The sequence below is a fragment of the Gymnodraco acuticeps genome, unplaced genomic scaffold (assembly GCF_902827175.1).
Source record: "Gymnodraco acuticeps unplaced genomic scaffold, fGymAcu1.1, whole genome shotgun sequence".
Lineage (NCBI taxonomy): Eukaryota > Metazoa > Chordata > Actinopteri > Perciformes > Bathydraconidae > Gymnodraco > Gymnodraco acuticeps.
In genome coordinates, this window is record NW_022990271.1 from 164,387 (window position 1) to 184,165 (window position 19,779).

The window sequence follows — 19,779 nt, forward strand, 5'->3', positions numbered from 1 at the left end:
TGTCCTGGAATCACTGAATCCATCTTTATGCTCCAGTTTTAAAAGATTAAAGGTCTGTGTACTTCAGGTGATCAGTCAATCTGCTGCTGGCACCTTTAATACATTTCTTTCTTTATATCACAAATTAAACATTAGTTTGGAGTGATTCTAATCTGAAGTCTTACCTCACGTGTCAAACCATCCACATTCTCATGTTGGCCTTTCCTAAGCTCTCTTCACACAAAGGTTGCCCCTGTTTAAATCAGAGATTTTCATCTTATTATAAGATTAGTCTCTCTAGTAACAGGCGGAGCGAGGCAAACAGGTTAAAACCACGTTGCATTGCCTAATCTTACCAAGAGTGCTGTATTTCAACATGAAAACAACACACATATAACATTCAAATGTATCAAACATCATTCTTGTGATTGAAGAAATTAATGAAATTAGTTTTTAACCTTTGTTTGGGTAGTTTGGTGTTTGAATTCATCAGCAAAAACAGGAAAATGTTCATGTAGGCACAAAAAGAGAGATCAATATTCATGACATTTAGGCATAAACCAAAACGTTAGATTAAATATATTTAAACAAGGCTGCAATTAGTGATATCTGCTGACTGATTTTGTATCTATTAATACATTACATTTTTGGTTTGTAAAATGTAAGAAAAGTGCCATCACAATAACTGAGAGCACAAATGGACACATCTACATTGTATCACAACTAAAAAGTAAATCAAGAAAACTAAATCCTGACATATGTAAAGCTGAAATAATATGGTGTTTAAGCATGAGCAATAGTTTACTGGCAATTATCCAAATAATTGCCTATTCATTTTGTGTCCATTGACTAATAAAAGCTGCAGAGGTGGGAAGTAACTAAGTACATTAACTTAAGTACAATTTTGAGATACTTGCAAATTATGTGAAATATAATCAACACTTAAATAAGACTTTAAGTCTTTATTTATTTGTGTTCCCTCAGTAGTAGTACAAAGTGGCATCAAAATCAAATATTTTGAAGTTGAATTATAAAGCCAGGATTATAAAGATTAACTTCCCCATCAAAGAAAAACAAAATCACTTAAAAAAGCACCTTTTAAGTTGATTCCTGAATTTCTATTACAGGCTGTATTATTGAGCCTCTCCCTCCTCACACTCCCCCCTGTGCAGCTGTTAATCTGCTGTTGAGCTCTCTGTTGACCTGGAATGTTTCTGGGTGTTTTGTCCAAACTGTCCCGACACGTTTCAGCACCAGCAGGTCGCTGAGCGAGGGTTCCTGGATCCTCTGGATCTTTAATCATCCCGCTGCATCCTGTTTGACTCGACTGAACAGCGGCCATGAATACCAGCAAGGTGGAATTTGAGCCTTTTGAATATTCTTATTATGATTATTCAGACTGGTACTCAAACAACGCAGAGCCAACCCAACCCCCCAAAGAGTGAGTATAAAACCTGAAGATAAAAAAGAGCAGAACTGGTGGTGTCAAAGGGTTGTTTGGTGATTTTGTGCTGATAAAAGTGAAATGTCTTGTAATTGGAACATTTTCAGAGATGCAATCATATACATTTAAAGATATAGATTATATGTACATATACCCATCAATCGCAATTACATTTATCAATTGGGAAAATCATAAAACTGTGGCACTATTTTGGCAGTAGCGACATTTGGACTTAGACATTTAAGCAATTGAAATTATAAGTGTCTCTTGTTTTAAGTATTTGCATGTTGTGCCATATCCGCAAATAATTCAGCTTTTACTTAATTTCAATGTGTTTTGCGTTTTTTATCAGAGTTATATTGCCATGTGACCCCACAGCGGAAGACAGGCTCTTCCACATATGCATGCTGTCGATATCTGTAAGTATATTGCACATCTGCTTAGTGTTGGTGTATTATAGTGCTGGTTCCCAACCGTTTAGTGTTGTGAACCTTTATAGCCAAGTGATGTCAAATAAATAAACTATTGAAGTATGCAATTAAAACAGAGATATCAAAATTGGAAAAGGAAAATGCCCCATAATTTGGCCATAATGTATTTCACAGTTAATCAGAACGTTGTATAGCAACACATTAGCCTCAGACAGCTTACAAAGTGGCTGGCTCTGCTCTGTTAGCACAAACATTAAATGAGCAAACCATAAAACAACTCTAGAAAACAAAGAGTTTAGGTTTTGTTCTAAAGTTTTTGCATCCTGCTTCCTTTGATTCAGGCAGACATTTCATTTAATGATGTTTGCCATATTTTGTTCTTAGCCATTTAGAAGTGAGGGCCACTTTACCTTGGTCAGAACATTTCTCATACTGCACACATAGGACATTGACCGATTTCCCTGTTCAGAAAATAATGTGGAATACTGGGTCACTGCAGCAGAAATAACAAGGCATCGTAGTCTGAAGTATCCTCTTTGCAAAATGAGTTTCTAATGCACGTTCTCATGTCTGATTGGTCGCTTTATTACAACTTCCAATTGCATTTTCAAAGCTGCTTTGCTTTGTTATTTCGTGAATTGGATTTAATGAGATACTGTAGCAGGCAAAAGCTATATATAGCACTAATTAAAAAGAAACACAAATAAGTTCACAATATGTACCTAAAGGAGGAAGAGTAAAGTATGACTTAGAGAGGTGGTATTGAGAATTGGAATTTTTTCCAAGACTTTGGCGAATCAGTTGACTTTAGGCGCGTTCACACCACAGTACTTTTCCCACTTTAAGTACAGATCGCGTTCACACCGGAATAAATCCCTGGGGGTGGATTAGGCAAATGAAGCCGCTGACGTCACTTCTTCTTCTTCTGCTTTGGGTTTACTGGCAGGCCGCAAACAACTTCACGGCGTATAGATAGGCGAAGTCCCTCCCTTTCAGGGGGACCTCCATGGGACCTTATTTCGGAAAAGGTATGCATTGAAGTCAATGGAGAGAGAAAGATTATCTTTCAATCCCGTTTGAATTGTGCCACGAATTACACATATGATGTTTGTCAATTTAAAAGATAATTTTACATTTCAAAAAAATAAAAATGTGTCGTAAAAACTGTGAAGTAACACTTTTTTGTGTGAAACCGCTCAATTAGCTACATCTCCCGTCTCGCACCACACACCAAGACGGCCGTCACGTTGGCACATTTCACTTCTTTCTTTCAGAATGAGGCGAAAAGTATTAAAAGAGGTGAAAATCACTCCAAGTCTGGGCACGTTGAGAGCTGTACATACGCAAAAGTGGAGTTAGTCGGTTCCGTAAGAGCCAGCATGCGGGACCGAGATTCTGGGATTTGTAGTCTTTCTAGTTGCGTATTTTTCATTGTCTTATATTTTCAACAGTTTTACGACAAACTGTGACTTTTATGACATGGAAATTATTATTTAAGATTGACAAACATCATATGTGTAATGCATGGCACAATTCAAATGGGATCGAAAGATACGTTTTCTCTCTCCATTGACTTCAATACATTATTTTTCCGAAATAAGGTCCCATGGGGCGGAAGTAGATGGGCTTGACTTCGCCACTCTATAGTGCCGCCCAAAATCCCCGGCCGGAAGTCCCCGGAGTTAGGGACTGGCCTGTTAGGGGGAAAAACATTTGACCTAATCAAATCTATGTACAGAAACAACATGTGCAGCATCAAGATCGGACACAAAATAACCACCTTAATTTCTCAAGAACGGGGAGTAAGACAAGGATGCTGTTTATCACCGGCCCTGTTCAACATCTACATTAACGAACTGGCCAGTGGCCACTATCCTACAGTCCACAGCACCTGGGCTCACACTTCACAAAACAGAGATCAAATTCCTGCTGTATGCAGATGATTTAATCCTGTTAAGCCCGACAAAAGAAGGACTTCAACAGAGTTTAAATATACTCGAAGGTTACTGTCAGACCTGGGCCATGGCAATTAACATAAAAAAGACAAAAACAATGATATTTCAAAAAAAATATCCAGATGTCAGGCAAACAATATTGACTTTACAATTGGGACACAGACAATAGAAAATTGCTCAGAATATAATTATTTAGGCCTGAAAATAAGTTCCACTGGAAGCTTTAATCAAACTGTCAAGGAACTGAGAGAGAAAGCACGCAGGGCATTTTATGCAATAAAAAGACAAATCCATATTCAAATTCCAATTTTTATTTGGCTTAAATTACTTCAATCAGAAATACACCCCATCCTACTCTATGGAAGCGAAGTGTGGGGCCCACAAACAAACCAAACATTTGACAAATGGGAAAATCATCCAATAGAAAATGCTCACAATGAGTTTTGCAAATGCATCCTCCAGGTTCACAGGAGAACAACTAACAACGCCTGCAGAGCGGAATTAGGCACATTTCCATTATTAATAGAAATCCAGAAACGATCAATTAAATATTGGCTACATCTAAAAGAAAGTGACCCCCACTCCTACCACCACAAAGCCCTGCAGCATCAAGAAATGAACAAGAGTCCCCTCTCTCAGCTGGTCCTGACACTCTGTTCACAAACCGGTTCAAACTGTGATCAGGGCCAGGCTGAGCCCACATCTATTAGAATCAACCAAATGAACCAAACACACACAAAACTACCTCGCTTATTGGAACACTAAATCCCAAACACAAAGTAAAATGCAATGCTATCTGGCCCTAAAAAGACAGTACACTGTGGCAGCCTACCTGAGCACAGTGACTGATGTTAAACACAGGAAGTTGTTGACAAAGTACAGCCTGAGTGCTCACAGCCTGGCCTTAGAAACAGGCAGGTACAAGAAAACATGGCTGCCAAAAGAGGAGCGATCATGTCAACAGTGTGGAGGAACTGCTGTGGGGACAGAGCAGCACTTCCTCACACAATGCCCAACTTTTGAACCTGTACGGAAACAATTCTTCCCAAAACTCAACCATAAGCATCCTCAAATATTTAAAAATGAAAAAACTAAAAATACTTCTCTGGGAATATAAAGAGAGCTGCATTGTTGCAGGACAGTTTGTTTCTGCCTGCCACAGTCTGAGGGAACCGGAATGAGCAGATACACCAGGTCTCACATCTTATGTATATATATCATATTCTATTTTGTATTCATGTATTATATGAATGAAATGAATCTGTATTCCTTGTAAAAAAAAAAACAACAACAAAAAACATGTTCTTAGCAGTTTGTTTATAACTGTTCATTTGTTTATTTGTATGTATTGTTGTATAGATGTTACAAATATACATAGCTTTGGCAATACTCTATGTAAATATGGTCATGCTAATAAAGCTTTTGAATTGAAAATTGAATTGTCTGGCTTCAGTAGAAGCTGCTGGGACTCCCAGACAAAATTCAGCAGTAGCTAATCAAGACAAATGTTTTAAGTGTTTACAAAAACAGGTTATCCAGTATTAAAGTTAATCACATGTTTTTCTTTAAGCATTATAAAGTCTTAATGAATTGTGTGTGTCCCTGTAGCTGGTGGTCATGTTAATCCTCGCAGCTCTCTCCAGGAAAAACAAATTATGCCAAGGTTTCACAAGAGGATCGTCCTCCATCTTCAGGTGAATTTGGGAGGTCTGGACATAAATAGGACTTTAGACTGCAGGTTTTGTTTACTTTTATGTTAAGGTTCGTGTTTATGATCACACAGTCCTGCCAACTTCCTGGACCAGACTCAGCACAAAGGCCTGGTCATGGCTGTTTTTGGGCTGTTGTTCAGCAAGCTGTCAATGCTGGTGATCGCCCCGGACCCTCTGCCTTTCTCCAAAGATACTCCACAGGAGATTAAAGGTGGACATTTTATGTTTGACTCAAAGCAACTCAGACTGGACTTTGCTCCGTCTTTTTTGTTTGTTCAATATCGGGTAACCCATGGGAGGCAACACATCAGGGAATAACACATCCTCTTCTTATGCCCCTTGATTTTCAGAGTACATGAAGGTAATTGCCATCTTCTACTACCCCATCCTGTATTATCCTCTAATGGTCTGTTGCACTCTGCAGCACAAAGCAGGTTATGTGTTCGGGACGCTTCTCTCCTTCAGTCATTTCGCGGTCCTCGTATGGCAGAAGTTCGACTGTCCAAAGACTCCAGAGGTGAGACACCAACATCAACATGTTTATTTTTCAACACTGTAGTTTTATATTGACATTTTCATTAATGGTTTAACTTGACTGGAATGTCTGCCATAGACTAACCCCGTGAATTTAAGGGCCTTCGTTACATTGATTTACAAATTGAAACAAAATCCAATATTGCCAGCAGTGCTGCCCCTTGATTTCCATTACCAATAGGACTTATTACAACCAGAGCTGTTTTAGTTCAAGCTAAACCTCTGAAGTTTGCAACTTTACATTGCCTCACGGTTTATAAGATCATTGAACCTCTAGTTCACATCGAATTATACACAATTAAACAAACTAAAGCTGTTTTTTAATTGCATTAGCTTATTTTTTGGGCCACTTGGGGGCAGCAGTCTAAGCTTTAAATGTTATGGTATGGTATATTACCGTAAATGATGTTATGTTATAGTAAACTTAGCCAACAGTAACATTTTTACACACCGCACAAACACAAAGCAATCTACTTAGACCCATATTACAATCCACCTTTGCTCTAATTTTAGCTCTTTTATTTTGGTCTCCCAAATCCCCCAACAAATAAATCTAGACTAAGTTTGTTCTGTTTGCTGATCGGTGTTGTTTGAATGAAAATAGCTACCTCTAACAGCAGAAAACAACTTTAATAAGAGCTTGGAGACTAAAATAAAACAGTAAAGTTGCAGTTTGTTAACCAACACTAAAACACAACGAGGCTGGTGATATGTATTTGTGGTGACAGAGCTACAGGCAGAATAACTTTCATGTTTCACTTTACATTTAAAATACTGTTCATATAAAAATATGGATTAGCCTACTGCAGCTTTAATCTGTCTGTACAATAATTTAAAGAACAGATTACCTTGAACCACCTCTCTTTATTTCCTTCCTCACAGATCTATACATACTATGCTTTGCTTGCAAGTCTTCCCCAGTTGGCCTGCTTCGCATATATCTGTGTCCAGTTTATTTTGCTCTTCGTCAAAGGACCAAAGACTGACGAGGTGAGAACAAAATCTGACAATACAAAAATAGTATTTGTCCTTTATGTAAACATTCAACATTTGCCTGTATATATGTGTATCCTATATGTGAAAATGCCAACATGTAAACTAATCTCAGGCTCATGGTCAAACTGAGGAAAGAACCTGAATTTCAACAATGTAAAACATAACCATGATTACTGTAAGCAGCTTGAGTGGAACAGTGTGGGTTTAAATCAGCTTCCTTGAGCAGATTATGACGAGGGTTGTGATATTTTCTCCCTTTCAAACAAAAAATACAACAGAGTTTTTGTTTAACAGTGGCTTTAATCTGTCTGCGGTTTATTTCTAATGATTTAAAAGGGAAATTCTTGTGGCCTGGAAAAAATCTGGAAAACACTAAGCTGGTCTTCTTTTATAATGTTTACAACAAAGGAATACAGTGTTTTTTTATCTTCAAATTGGGATAATTTGATTACAACATGTTTGTTCACAGGACCTTGACAGCAGCTATTACACCGACTATGTGAAATCCCTTCTTAAAAAAAAGTCCTCAAATGCCAGGTAAATGGAGATAAAGCAGACATCAATAATAATATAAGAATATAACATTTAAAGTACCTTTATTACACATTGAGAATGGTTAACCACGTAACTTGATTTTGGTTGTATACACAGATTGTTTTCTTGTAAATACTGAGTTTTTTCTAGCAGTTACGACTCAAACCAATATCCAAGTGGTTTTCTCGTAAATGTATGACTTTATTCTCGGGAAATATGTGTTTCTTCCGGGAATCCCTCCCCCCCAGCTCCCTAATTGTTTGACGCACAATGTCCTCAATGCTCCATCGTGAAAATAAGGTACATTTTGTCCTGTTGTAGCTCTTCATCTGCGGACAAACCAACACTGGCAGAGAGAATACTGAAGGTGCCAAAGAGTTATATTTATATGCCAGAAAAAGGTGTGTACACCCTTGATTGATTGATTGATTGAAAAGTTTATTAACAGCTTGTATATTGGGTACAGTACAGTACAGCTCAAAACATACAATTGTTAAGGGGATGCAGACCAGAGAAAGACTTTCGTCTTGTTTACATCAGGGTCCCCCATTTCCAATTCATCATGTCATTTAAGACATATAAGACATATTTGACATACAGATGGCTTATTTACAATTTACATACAGGTGGTTTTTTACATACAGATTGCTTGTTTACAATTTTCATTTTAGATTTCGTTCTAATACATCCTAACCGGACATTTAAGACATACCAAGTCTACAGATATACAGTTAGTAACGGAGTCTAAAATGCGAGTATATACATAGATGGGGGGGGGGAAGCTGTCCATTGAACGACAGGTTGAGATTTGTACCATTACCGGGGCCAGTTTTGCAATGTTCTCCCCCGAAGGTGCTCTTTAAGAGAGGTTTTGAAGGTAAGTATAGTTTTACTTTCCTTTACAGTTGTGGGAAGAGCCTTCCACCTTGATGTGGCATAATTGCGAAACGTGTATTCCCCCTTTTTTGTGCCAAATCTGGGTTTCACATGATTTGTGGAGCTCCCTCTGGTGTTATGATCATGGTATTCCTTGACCTTTGGGAAGAATTTTGACATGTACATGGGTACCATAGAGGTGTAGTGGATCTTGTAGACCAGGCCCATTGCAAGTAGCTGTACTCTGTCGTCTACTCTAAGCCATCCTAGGTTGTCAAAGTGGGCAGAGGTGAGGTGGGTTCTAGATGAGAGGTCAAGCAGTAGTCTGACCAGTTTATTTTGCGATGTTTGAAGTTTTATTTTTAGCGCCTTGGAGGTGCTATGGTACCATGACGTGCAAGCATAGTCATAGTACCCTTGAATGAGTGCTCCTGCCAGAGTTTTCAGGGTGTTTTTGTTTACCAGAGAAGAGATCCGGTATAGGAATCTAGTTCTTTGATTGACTTTTTTTATTACATTGGATGCCATTTTGTCACAGGAGAGGTTTGCCTCAAGAATAGATCCTAGGTATGTAATTTCCTTCTTACTTGTGACAATAATGTCGCCCACTGCAACTGAGAAGTCGTCGGATTTGCTGAGATTATGTTTCGAACCGAAGAGAATGGACTCTGTTTTACCCAGGTGTAATGATAATTTATTATCGGCGAGCCAGGTGCAGATTCTGCCGAGCTCGGAGCTGAGGGTTTTTTCAACCTGCAACCTGTTCCTGCCAGAGACCAGCAGGGCTGAGTCGTCCGCGAACAGGAACAAGTTGCAGTCACATGCTGATGACATGTCATTTACATAAATTAGGAACAGTAACGGACCTAATATGCTTCCTTGTGGAACACCACAGCTCACTGGGAGGGGGGGGGACAGAGTACCGTTTACCTCCACCATCTGTTCTCTCCCCTCCAGGTAGGATTGCATCCAGCTCACCGATAGTTTATCAAAACCAATTGCTTTTAGCTTGTCAATCAGAATGGGGTGATTGACAGTGTCGAAAGCCTTTTGTAGGTCCAGCATCACCATGCCGCAGTACTTGCCCTCGTCCACCTCTTGTTTGATGTGGTCGCTCAAATAAAGAAGGCATGTGTCAGTGGAGTGGGATGTTCTAAGTACTTGGCCACATCCAGTTTGTCTGTGATGAGCCTGTTATCTGTCTTTATGTTTAAGTTAGAAAAATCTCGTTTTGAGTTTTTTACTGCAGCCAAGCTGGTTATTGAGTAATTTCCAAAGTTCACGGGGTTTATTTTTGTTTTCCTCAGTTTTGACATTGATGAAATTCTTTTTGGCAGTTTTGATCATGGAGCTTACGTCAGTTCTTAGTCTGTTTCTTTCAATTTTGAGTTCAGTCACGTGGGCCTGGAGTTCACTGCTCGTGCTTTTGGAAAGCATTGACTGACTTTTATGAAACTGTGGGGTATTTCTATATATTACTTTGTAAGAGTAAACCCCAGCTCGGTTCAATAACCAGAACCCAGTGAACAGAGATAACAGGACTCATGTTTCCAGTTTACTTGCTGCAAGGAGAATCAGCGAGTGACAGGTCATGTCAACTCCAAAACCAACTCTGCTCGCCTTCTCCTTGGCACCCTCTTTTTATTTCAACAAACAGTTACAAATCATGCATGAGGAAGTGTATGTAACCAACGGCTTATTTGTCAATGGGAGTCTTGTGACTCGCAATCATGTGGGCGAGTGTGTGTGTGTGTGTGTGTGTGTGTGTATGGTCCACAGAAAAGAGGAACAGACTATTCTCTGTTCCTCTTTTCTGACTATGGTCTCTTTACAACATAAAATGACAACATATTATGAAAACACGTTTATCCTTCAATAAACTCTAACATTCCCTCCTGTTTTTCATAATTACTAGCTGGTTACAGTGTCTTTATAGTCATTAGCGTCAGACCCAGCAGGGTCACTACACACAACACCTTTCCCAACAAAGTCTAGTTGTGATAGTGGTTCTGTTGTTTTCTTCACCGGGGTTGAGACCAGTATTTCCTAATGAAACACCGCCCTTTGTAGCCGGACTTCCACCACTTATCCGTCGTTAAGTTGGAGAGGTATTATCTTTTTGCAGTGGCTCTGATGTATCCACGTAGTTCTTTCGGCGATTTTTAGTGCAGTCGGTGTTGTCAGCAGTACCGTGTAGGGACCGTCCCACCGTGGACAGTGCCAATGCTTCCTCTTAATCACCTTCACGAGGACCTGGTCACCAGTCTGCACTCGGGTATCCTGTAAGGGAGTAGAAATGTCTGGCAGGTTATTTGTTCGAGCTATCTCATTACTTCTGAAGAGTCTGCTCATCCATTCAGCTAATGTAGTCTCTGCCTCAGCATCATCCTCCTCCCTCACCTCGTCTGTGATTGGTAGTCTGAATTGCCTTCCTGTTATGATCTCAAAGGGAGACAACCCTTTTGCCGTGGGTGTGATTCTCATGCATGTTTCTACTTTCCTCTCTGTGGTCGCTCATTGCCTTGAGCATTGTCTGCAACATACTACACAGGCTCTACAAAAGTTTTTAGAAAATGTAATATAGTTGTATGTATGGAAGTGTTCATTTATTATTGTCACCATCTCCCTTCTGTTGAGACATGGCACGGCCCATGACTCAAATGTGCTGCTGTTTAATAGAGACTAACAGGGAGTACTATCTTGTTGTTTATTCTGAATGTTCCCTCAGGGTCTGTGGTTGCACCATCTGTCAACCATTTCTTCTTTTCTCTGTCGGGTGCGTTGTTCTGCATATCCCTTAATATCACAAGAGGTATTGGTTGTGAAACACTTTCCTCTCTGTGTGTATGCGTCTCCCTTCTCGGTTTAAATTGTGGCCTAAAAAGATCACTTCCTCTTTCACAAACTGAAGTTTCTGTCTTGAAACCTTGTTTCCTGTTTTGGCCAAATGTGTCAGTACTTGTAGTGTGACTTTTGTGCTTTCTTCCTGTGTGGGTGACGCAACAAGAATATCATCTACATATACCAAAATCTGCGATGTGTCAGGTATCTGTAATGTAGCCAAACAATTTGCTATTTCTCATAAAAAGATTGCTGGGCTATCCACATACCCCTGAGGTAATCTGGTGTATGTGTACTTTGTTCCTTCATGTGTGAACCCGAACCATCCTTGTGAGTCTTTTTCTACAGGAATGGAGAAAAAGGCATTGCTCAAGTCTATCACTGAGAACCATGCCATATTTGGCTTAAGGCCGTTCATTAACGTGTGTGGATCTGGTACTGTTGGGGCTGTGCTTTGTACAGCATCATTTACTGCTCTTAAGTCTTGAATCATTCTCCATGACTGCCCATCAGCCTTTTTTACTGGGAAGATGGGGGTATTGCATGATGCATCAGGGCACTCACGCAGGATCCCTGCTTTTAGCATTTCTTCAATTACAGGTTTGATGCCAACTTTTGCATCCTCTTTTAAGGGGTATTGTCTTATGTTAGGTCTGTAGTTAGTTTTTGGTCTAACGTGTACAGGTTTTGCGTTCACCATGCGACCTACATCACATTTTCCTTGTGACCATACGCATGGCGGCACCGTTTTCAGGACCTCTAAGGCCTCTTCACTTAGCATACATCATTGTTGTTCAGGGTCGTCTAGGTGGGCGCGTGGTGTCATCACTAGAGTAAACCCTAGAGTTTTGCGCTTTAACCCGCCTCCAGTTTGCCAACCGTTTTTGTCATCTGTCCATTTTGTTATCCTGTTACCTCTAGCCACTAATAAACCTAAGTCTCTCCATGAAGTCCCTGGGCCCCTAGCTACTGATATGTGTGGTGTGGAACCTGGTTCCATTATCAAGGCAGTGGTTGATGGGACCCTAGCGTCAATTACAACATCCCCGTGTTGGTTTGCATACATCGAGTGGAACACTACCCTCTGTGGTGTCAGTCGATGCACGAGCACATCATAGTCTTTGTCTGGGCCAGGGGTGTTCTTGTACTTTAGTGTAACGTGCAATGCGTCAGGTTTCATTACTTCTTGGCCATGTTGTGGGGTGAATAGTGTTAACAGGTGTTCACCTGTGTTTGTCACGTCAGGTTGTGGCATGTCTAGTGACCAGTAGTAGTTGGGGGTGTTTATGGATTTTTGAAGGAAGACCTGGTCTTCCACCTTTTCTCCGGGCCCTACTGCTCGCATTCCCCCTTTGACTGGTACTACACTGATTTTTAACATTTCCATGCCGTCTCTCCCTAGCAAATTGACAGGGCAGTTTGAGATGAACACAAATTTGAGGGATGCCTGGAGGCCTGACCTTCTATCTTCCATAAAAAGTGGCTTTGAAATCGACCTCTGATTTATGTGTCCATTTGCTGATTTTACAAACATAGTGCCAGTTGGTGGCCACATTCTTTGGACCTCTTTGTTCACTACTGATGAGTCTGCACCGCTGTCACATAAGAATTCTAATTTTTCCCCATTGATTTCGATTGTTCTGGTAGGTTTAATACTGTTGTCTGACAGATTCAGTAATACTTCAGAAAGGTCAATGTGATGTGTGTGGTCCACAGAAAAGAGGAACAGACTATTCTCTGTTCCTCTTTTCTGACTATGGTCTCTTTACAACATAAAATGACAACATATTATGAAAACACGTTTATCCTTCAATAAACTCTAACAGAAACTCAGAGCATTTTTTGTCTCTGGTTTTCATGGCGGTCAGTATGCCGGAGTGCATCCACGGCTCAGCGCGATTTTTTACCCTGGTTGTTCTTAGGGGGGCCAAATCATTGAGTATTGCAGAGAATTTGTTTTTGAAACCAAGCCATGTTTCTTCAACTTGTGTACCACTGAGCTCATCTGACCAGTCCAGGCTCTCCAGTTCTAGGTTAAAGGCCTCGCTAGAGTAGTTTTTGAGGTCTCTAGATATGACTGTTTTGTGACAGCCGGCCCTTTGTTTTAGCTTTTTGCGGGTACAGAATATCATATAATGATCACTTAACCCGCATGCTATAACCCCTTTACTGGAGATCCTGGACTTGTCAGAGGTCAGAATGAGATCAATGGTAGTTTGTGTTGTTTCACATACCCGGGTGGGTTGGGTGATTAGCTGGCTGAAGCCGTGCAGATCACAAATCCTACTGAAGGACTTGAAGACGGACGTGTCTTTACGTTGCATATCCGTGTTCCAGTCTCCAATAATAATTGTCTCTACATCCCCCACATCAGCCAAACACCCATCTAATGTATCATAAAAGTCACTCTGTTCCGGTGGTCTATAGATTGTCCCGACTATTACAGATTTAGCATTGTCAAAAAGAATTTCAACCCACACAGATTCAATATTTTCATGATGCAGGTCAGTACGGTTTTTGAAATTGGTGTCTTTATGTATGTACATGCAGACACCATCTCCATTCACGTTCCTGTCCCTTCTCACTACAAGATAATCTTCAATTTCAATCTCTGAATCTGTAATGGAATTGTCCAATTTGGTCTCAGAAAAGCATAATATGCTTGCCTTACCGTTCATGAATAGCTGCCTGAGTTCAGCCAGTTTGTGTCTCAGGCTGTTAGTGTTCAGATGAAAAATATGTAGTCCATTTTTGTTGCTTAAATGCACAATGTCGTCAGCTTGTAGATATTTGTCTTTGTCCGTTACAGCAACCGGCTTGCCATGGTGTTTGGAGAGGTGGGGTGGTGAGGTGGGGTGGTGGGGTGGTGAGGTGGGGTGGTGGTGGGGGGAAGGAGGCTCCGTTGTAGCTTTGTCAGGAGGATGAAATATGTAAAAAATCGTGAGGAATAACCGCCAAAGCAGGAGCTCTCGAAAATGCGACCACTCATAGTGAAACCGGATGTGTACATGATGTGCTCCTGTTTGTCATATTAGCCATTTTCTAATTAAGTCATACTCTGTTGTAAGTTGACACCATCATTTAAAGTGTTGTCCGATAATGATTCTAAAATGTCTGTGACTGAAATAAGCTCAACTGTGACAGAAGTTTTTTTTTCTTTCAGTTTTTAGATTTCCACTACAACTGGCAGTATCGGCATTTGTTGCCCTTGTGGCAATATATCATGTACGTTTTCAATAAACCATCATCATGACCTTGCATTTTAAACATAATAAAGCTTTGCTGGAGCATGAATTAATAGTGTGTAAGGGAATGTGTTTATCTTTCAGGTTGCATTGTTGTTGGTGGTCTTGGTGGTCCCCGTCCTCCACATTGTCCGTGCTGGTATTGATGAAAACATTGCCTTTCTGTTACTTGGGTTTGGGATTGTTCTGTCAGACGACAGGATGGAGGTCGTCCAAATTGTAACATTTTATACTTGGTTACTTGAAGGTATGTGGTGCTGCTTTTTTTTCTTTCTGGAAGTGTATTGTTATAAAAATACGCGACTGATTTATTTTTATTTTCTACCATGCTGTTTTTCAGTGTGCTACCTCTGTGCAATGACCCTCTCTTGTCTGGTCAGTCTTGTCATGCTCATGAGGTCCATGATACTTCACAGGTATGTGCACGAAAACCTTGGGGTTCATCCATTGCCTATCAACCTGGTCAGAGGCAGGACCATAGTTTGAGCTGCTTGGTAAATGAACCAAAATTCATATTTTAGAGCAGTTGGTTAATTCACTTGCCACTTGGGGGCAGTTCAACAAACCCACTAATGGTAAAATGTATATTCAATTTATAAAGTTTAAATTGTGCTTTTATCTGTCAACCCTTTAAACTATAAAATGAGGTTTGTATATTACAAACAAAAACAAAACGCAACAAAACTAAACAAATATGGCTTGGTGTAAAATAAGTGCATGTGTTATGTTATAAAGTCAGAGAAAAAAACAAAGGCAAAATATAGACAGCGGTTTCATGGGTATTTAAAATAGCCCTGTATTTGTTTGACCCATACATCGATACATCCATCCATACCCCAAACGTTACGATTGAGATTAGATTCTCATGCCTTTTGGTCTGGACCTAATTTATCACTTGCTTTCCATTTTTCAGGTCAAATCTGAAAGGATTGTATAAGGGAGACGTTTACAGCATTTATAACAGCCAGAAGACCATCCGTCCTTCTAAACCTGGCATTGTCTGCTGGATAGGTTTGACAGGATACCAGGCTGCGATCGTCTGCCTCGGTAAAGCTCAAAAAGACATTAACATCTTCACTGATTTTCACCTTATTGAAGGACAATGCTTGATGCCGTGCTTCCTCAAACACTCACTATAGAGCACCAAATCTGGATTCATCCATATTTACTCAAGATATATGTAATATGATTTAAAAACATGGTTATAAGTTGGATGATTTGCAAAGACTGTCTTTGGTCTTTAATGCTTTGAAAATTATAATAATGGCCTGTTTCTGTGTTTTTATTTACAGGTATGGTGATTCAGACTGTAGTGTTTTTCATCTGCTTATTGTTCCTGGTGTTTTTGATCATTATCCCTGCTTTTTACGGTCGTAATATCATCGCTTTCGAAATTGCTGGAAAGTCATGGTGAGCCGGCAACGTTTCATTTAGCGCTATTTGAATGTTATCATTAATGATCAAAACACTTATTACCTTTAACTTCTATATTTTCATTTGTTCTGTCTCAGGCCGGGTTGGGTCACACTGATCCTGGTTACAGTGCTTCAACATGTGACTGCGAAGTTTGCATTCATCAAAAAAGATGCTGGTACGAGAGACTTGAACAACAGGTATGTGAAGCTTCTTGAAGACGTATGTTGATTAGGCAATTGACAGGTAACTTTGGTATTTTTGGGCCACCACTGTCAATGTTGATTCAATAAAGTGCCACTGAAAGGATCAGATTGATAAAAATAAGTGTCTGAGATTATCATGGCTAGGACCATTACTGTACCTTCCACTAGAACCAGTCTGATTGTTAGAGTTTCTAATCAAAGCCTCTAGGAAGTGCACTGGATATTTAAGTAGTGTTTTCCGTGTCAGTCTGGGACTTTATTGGGCCCTACCCTAATTCAAACTGAAAGTTTTAAAATGTGCTAAAAGCCAAACCTATTTACCCTCTCCATTCATTTGACTGAGCCAAGTCTGGCTGTGAAGGATGGATATGTGGCGAGACTTAACAAAAACGCAAGAACGCATGCTCTATGGGCCCAATAATCTAGATCAGGGGTGTCAAACTCAATTTCATCGCGGGCCACATTAGAATTATGGTTGCACTCAAAGGGCCGGTGGTAACTTTAAGACTATATAAATATACATAGATAAAATATATATAATATAATGCACAATGTAATAAACGTATTATATTCTTTGCAAGCTCTTGCGGGCCACATACAATGAGGTGGCGGGCCGGATTTGGCCCCCGGGCCTTGATTTTGACACCCCTGATCTAGATGATCCGGGTATTTTGGTTCTCTTGAGTCATGCCATTTTGGCTTTATGCACCACTGAGCAACTTTCAAAGGAATTAATTTGAACACAACTCCAACACTTTATCCAGTTCTCTTAATACATCCATGTTCTAACCAAGTCTAATTCAAGGATAAGTCTGATACTGTTATACTGGAATCTTGCATCACATCCACATTGTTTAAATAGTGTTCCCCTTTACCTGTATAAAGAAAATAAAGGCAACCATCTTTATGATTTCTGAATTTGCTTGGGGGTATTTGCAGAGAGAGTTTGTTTCTCTTGACTTATCTGCTGTTCCTGATCAACATCATGATGGGACTGGTAGCTGCAATTTGGAGAATGGTGATAACAGCTTTGTACAACATCATCCATCTTGGTCGTATTGACATCAGTCTTCTTCACCGAACTGCAGAGTCCTACGACCCAGGTATCATCTTTAATTGTTTTTTAACAGTTTGAGAGATTTGAAAATGTAAAAGTTTTAAGCCACATTCTGTAAACTTTGATGCATTCCAGCCTACCGATACTACGCCCACTTCCTGAAGGTGGAGGTCAGCCAGTCACACCCGGTGATGAAGGCTTTCTGTGGCCTGCTGCTGGACATGATGGTGGAGGGAGGCAGAGCTGGACAGAAAATAAGAGACGCAGAGGAAGGTAGAGACCTTGAAAAATCACACACATATATAATACATATCCTCTTCACCAACATTCACCCCCTTTGTTACTTTAAGTCTTCAATTAATCTTTTCATACTCAGGCATGTAATCTATACTCCTGAAAAAGGACAAATATCCGCTAAACCTGTGTTCTAGATTTAGATGCAGAATTGCTAGCCAAGATTTTAGATATACACCTAGACAGGGATTAGGGTTAGGTTCAGTGCTTCAACCCATAACATTTTGGGATCAAAGAGGTTTTATAAAAATAGACATTTGTTTGTCATTCTTCAACCTTCATATCATGTTATCCCAGCATTCCTGTATAAAATGCTCAAGTACTTATATTCGTTGACGAATCGAAAGCGTTCGACCGGGTTGAGTAGGACTTTTACTTTCTGACCGTGTCAAGATTTTGGATTAGACCCAAATGTCATATTTGAGATGAAATTACTTTATGCATCGATGTGATTATGTTCCTTTAGGTACCACCAGACAAGGATGTCTTCTCTGTCCACTCCTGTCCAAAGTGTTGTCATGCTGTTTACAATTTCTTCCTTTCTTTAGTAGGGAGAAGGAACATAAAGTGTCATTATATGCTGATGATTTAGTATTGTACATTTCCAACCTTTCAGGTTTAATTCCCGATATTAGGTCTGTTTAAGAAAGTTGAATCTCCCATGGTTTCCCAGGCGCCTCCTAAAACTGTTTATTGAACATGAAAAGAAGAACAATATGATAAGTTTTGTAAGATTTTCAAAACATACAAACAGCTGTACAGAAACATGCATTATATTCACTCGTTCCATAGTCCGGTCTCTCGTTCTGTCCTGACTGCCTGTTCCTCCATGCTTTCAGGGATTCAGGTGAACAGGCCAAACAAGGCTACAAGCCGTCGGAGGATTCAATGTCGCTGGCAACTGGTGTACACACTGGTCAACAACCCATCCCTGCTGGGCTCCAGGAAGCACTTCCAGACACTGCAGACCTCAGAAATCACCCTGAACGGGACCCCCAACTGCAGCTCCAGTAAAGGCAGTAGGAAAGAGGCTGCTACGCCTGCCGCCGAGCCAGTCCAGTCCACTGAGGCACCAACAAACCAAGATAAAACTGAATGAAGTACCTTTATCTGCTTAGTGTGTTCCGCAGTATACTGCAGGCAAAATTTAATTTGGAAAGTATGCCGCTCAATAAAGATATACTGTATGTCATGAAGGGTCCCAAATAAAATACACTGAACAAAAATATAAATGCAACACTTTTGTTTTTGCTCCCATTTTTCATGAGATGAACTCAAAGATCTAAAACATTTTCTATATACACAAAATAACCATTTCTCTCAAATATTGTTCACAAATCTGAAAAGGAATATTTTCCAAGGCCCATAACTTTGACCCAGTGTACCAGTTAAAACTGTCCTGACTGAGCACAGGCACCTGTAATCTTGGCTGCTGTGCTCTCAGTGTTTTGTCTCCCTGTTCCTGCCTGTTGGCGTCAGCTGATAGAGGTGTTATCATTCTATCTTGTTATGCAGCATGTTGATGATGCTCTCTGAACTAGCTAAATACATGGGTCTGGGGTAGAGTTCTTCAGAATTGACGTGGCAACTCTACCGTGAAGTCAGAACCTCTGACTCTTGGACTTGTGATGTGAATCCTCCGGCCGTTAACTCCAAATAAACCATCATGTGTTTGACATCAAAGCTACTGCTCTTCCCGTGTCTCCTTCCTGAGTCGGTGACTCCCACTGCATAGCTACACAGAAGTTTCCTCTACACTGGGCTGGTGTGGTTACACATGGTCTGCGGTTGTGAGGCCGGCTGGATGTACTGCCAAATTCTCTGAAACGCCTTTGGAGACGGCTTATGGTAGAGAAATGAACATTCAATTCACGGGCAACAGCTCTGGTGGACATTCCTGCTGTCAGCATGCCAATTGCACGCTCCCTTAAAACTTGCGACATCTGTGGCATTGTGCTGTGTGATCAAACTGAACATTTTAAAGTGGCCTTTTATTGTGGCCAGCCTAAGGCACACCTGTGCAATAATCATGCTGTCTAATCAGCATCTTGATATGCCACACCTGTGAGGCATAAGGAGAAGTGCTCACTATCACAGATTTGTTCAGATTTGTGAACAATATTTGAGAGAAATGGTTATTTTATGTATATAGAAAATGTTTTAGATCTTTGAGTTCATCTCATGAAAAATGGGAGCAAAAACGAAAGTGTTGCATTTATATTTTTGGTCAATGTAGTTTGGTGTGTAAATAGGGAAATTCAA

At 40.2% G+C, this 19,779-nt stretch overlaps 1 protein-coding gene across 1 annotated transcript; it reads left to right on the forward strand.

The window, feature by feature from the left end:
• The first annotated feature begins 1,217 nt into the window (after positions 1–1,217).
• On the forward strand, positions 1,218–18,743 carry LOC117549365 (receptor for retinol uptake stra6-like). Its single transcript, XM_034221215.1, has 17 exons — positions 1,218–1,420; positions 1,776–1,842; positions 5,418–5,503; positions 5,593–5,732; positions 5,872–6,038; positions 6,938–7,045; positions 7,521–7,588; positions 7,907–7,986; positions 14,466–14,527; positions 14,632–14,794; positions 14,888–14,963; positions 15,461–15,594; positions 15,840–15,957; positions 16,059–16,160; positions 17,106–17,269; positions 17,359–17,496; positions 18,357–18,743. Exons 1-17 carry the CDS (start codon positions 1,320–1,322, stop codon positions 18,614–18,616), a joined length of 2,034 nt encoding a protein of 677 aa, XP_034077106.1. The 5' UTR covers positions 1,218–1,319; the 3' UTR covers positions 18,617–18,743.
• Positions 18,744–19,779: the final 1,036 nt, after the last annotated feature.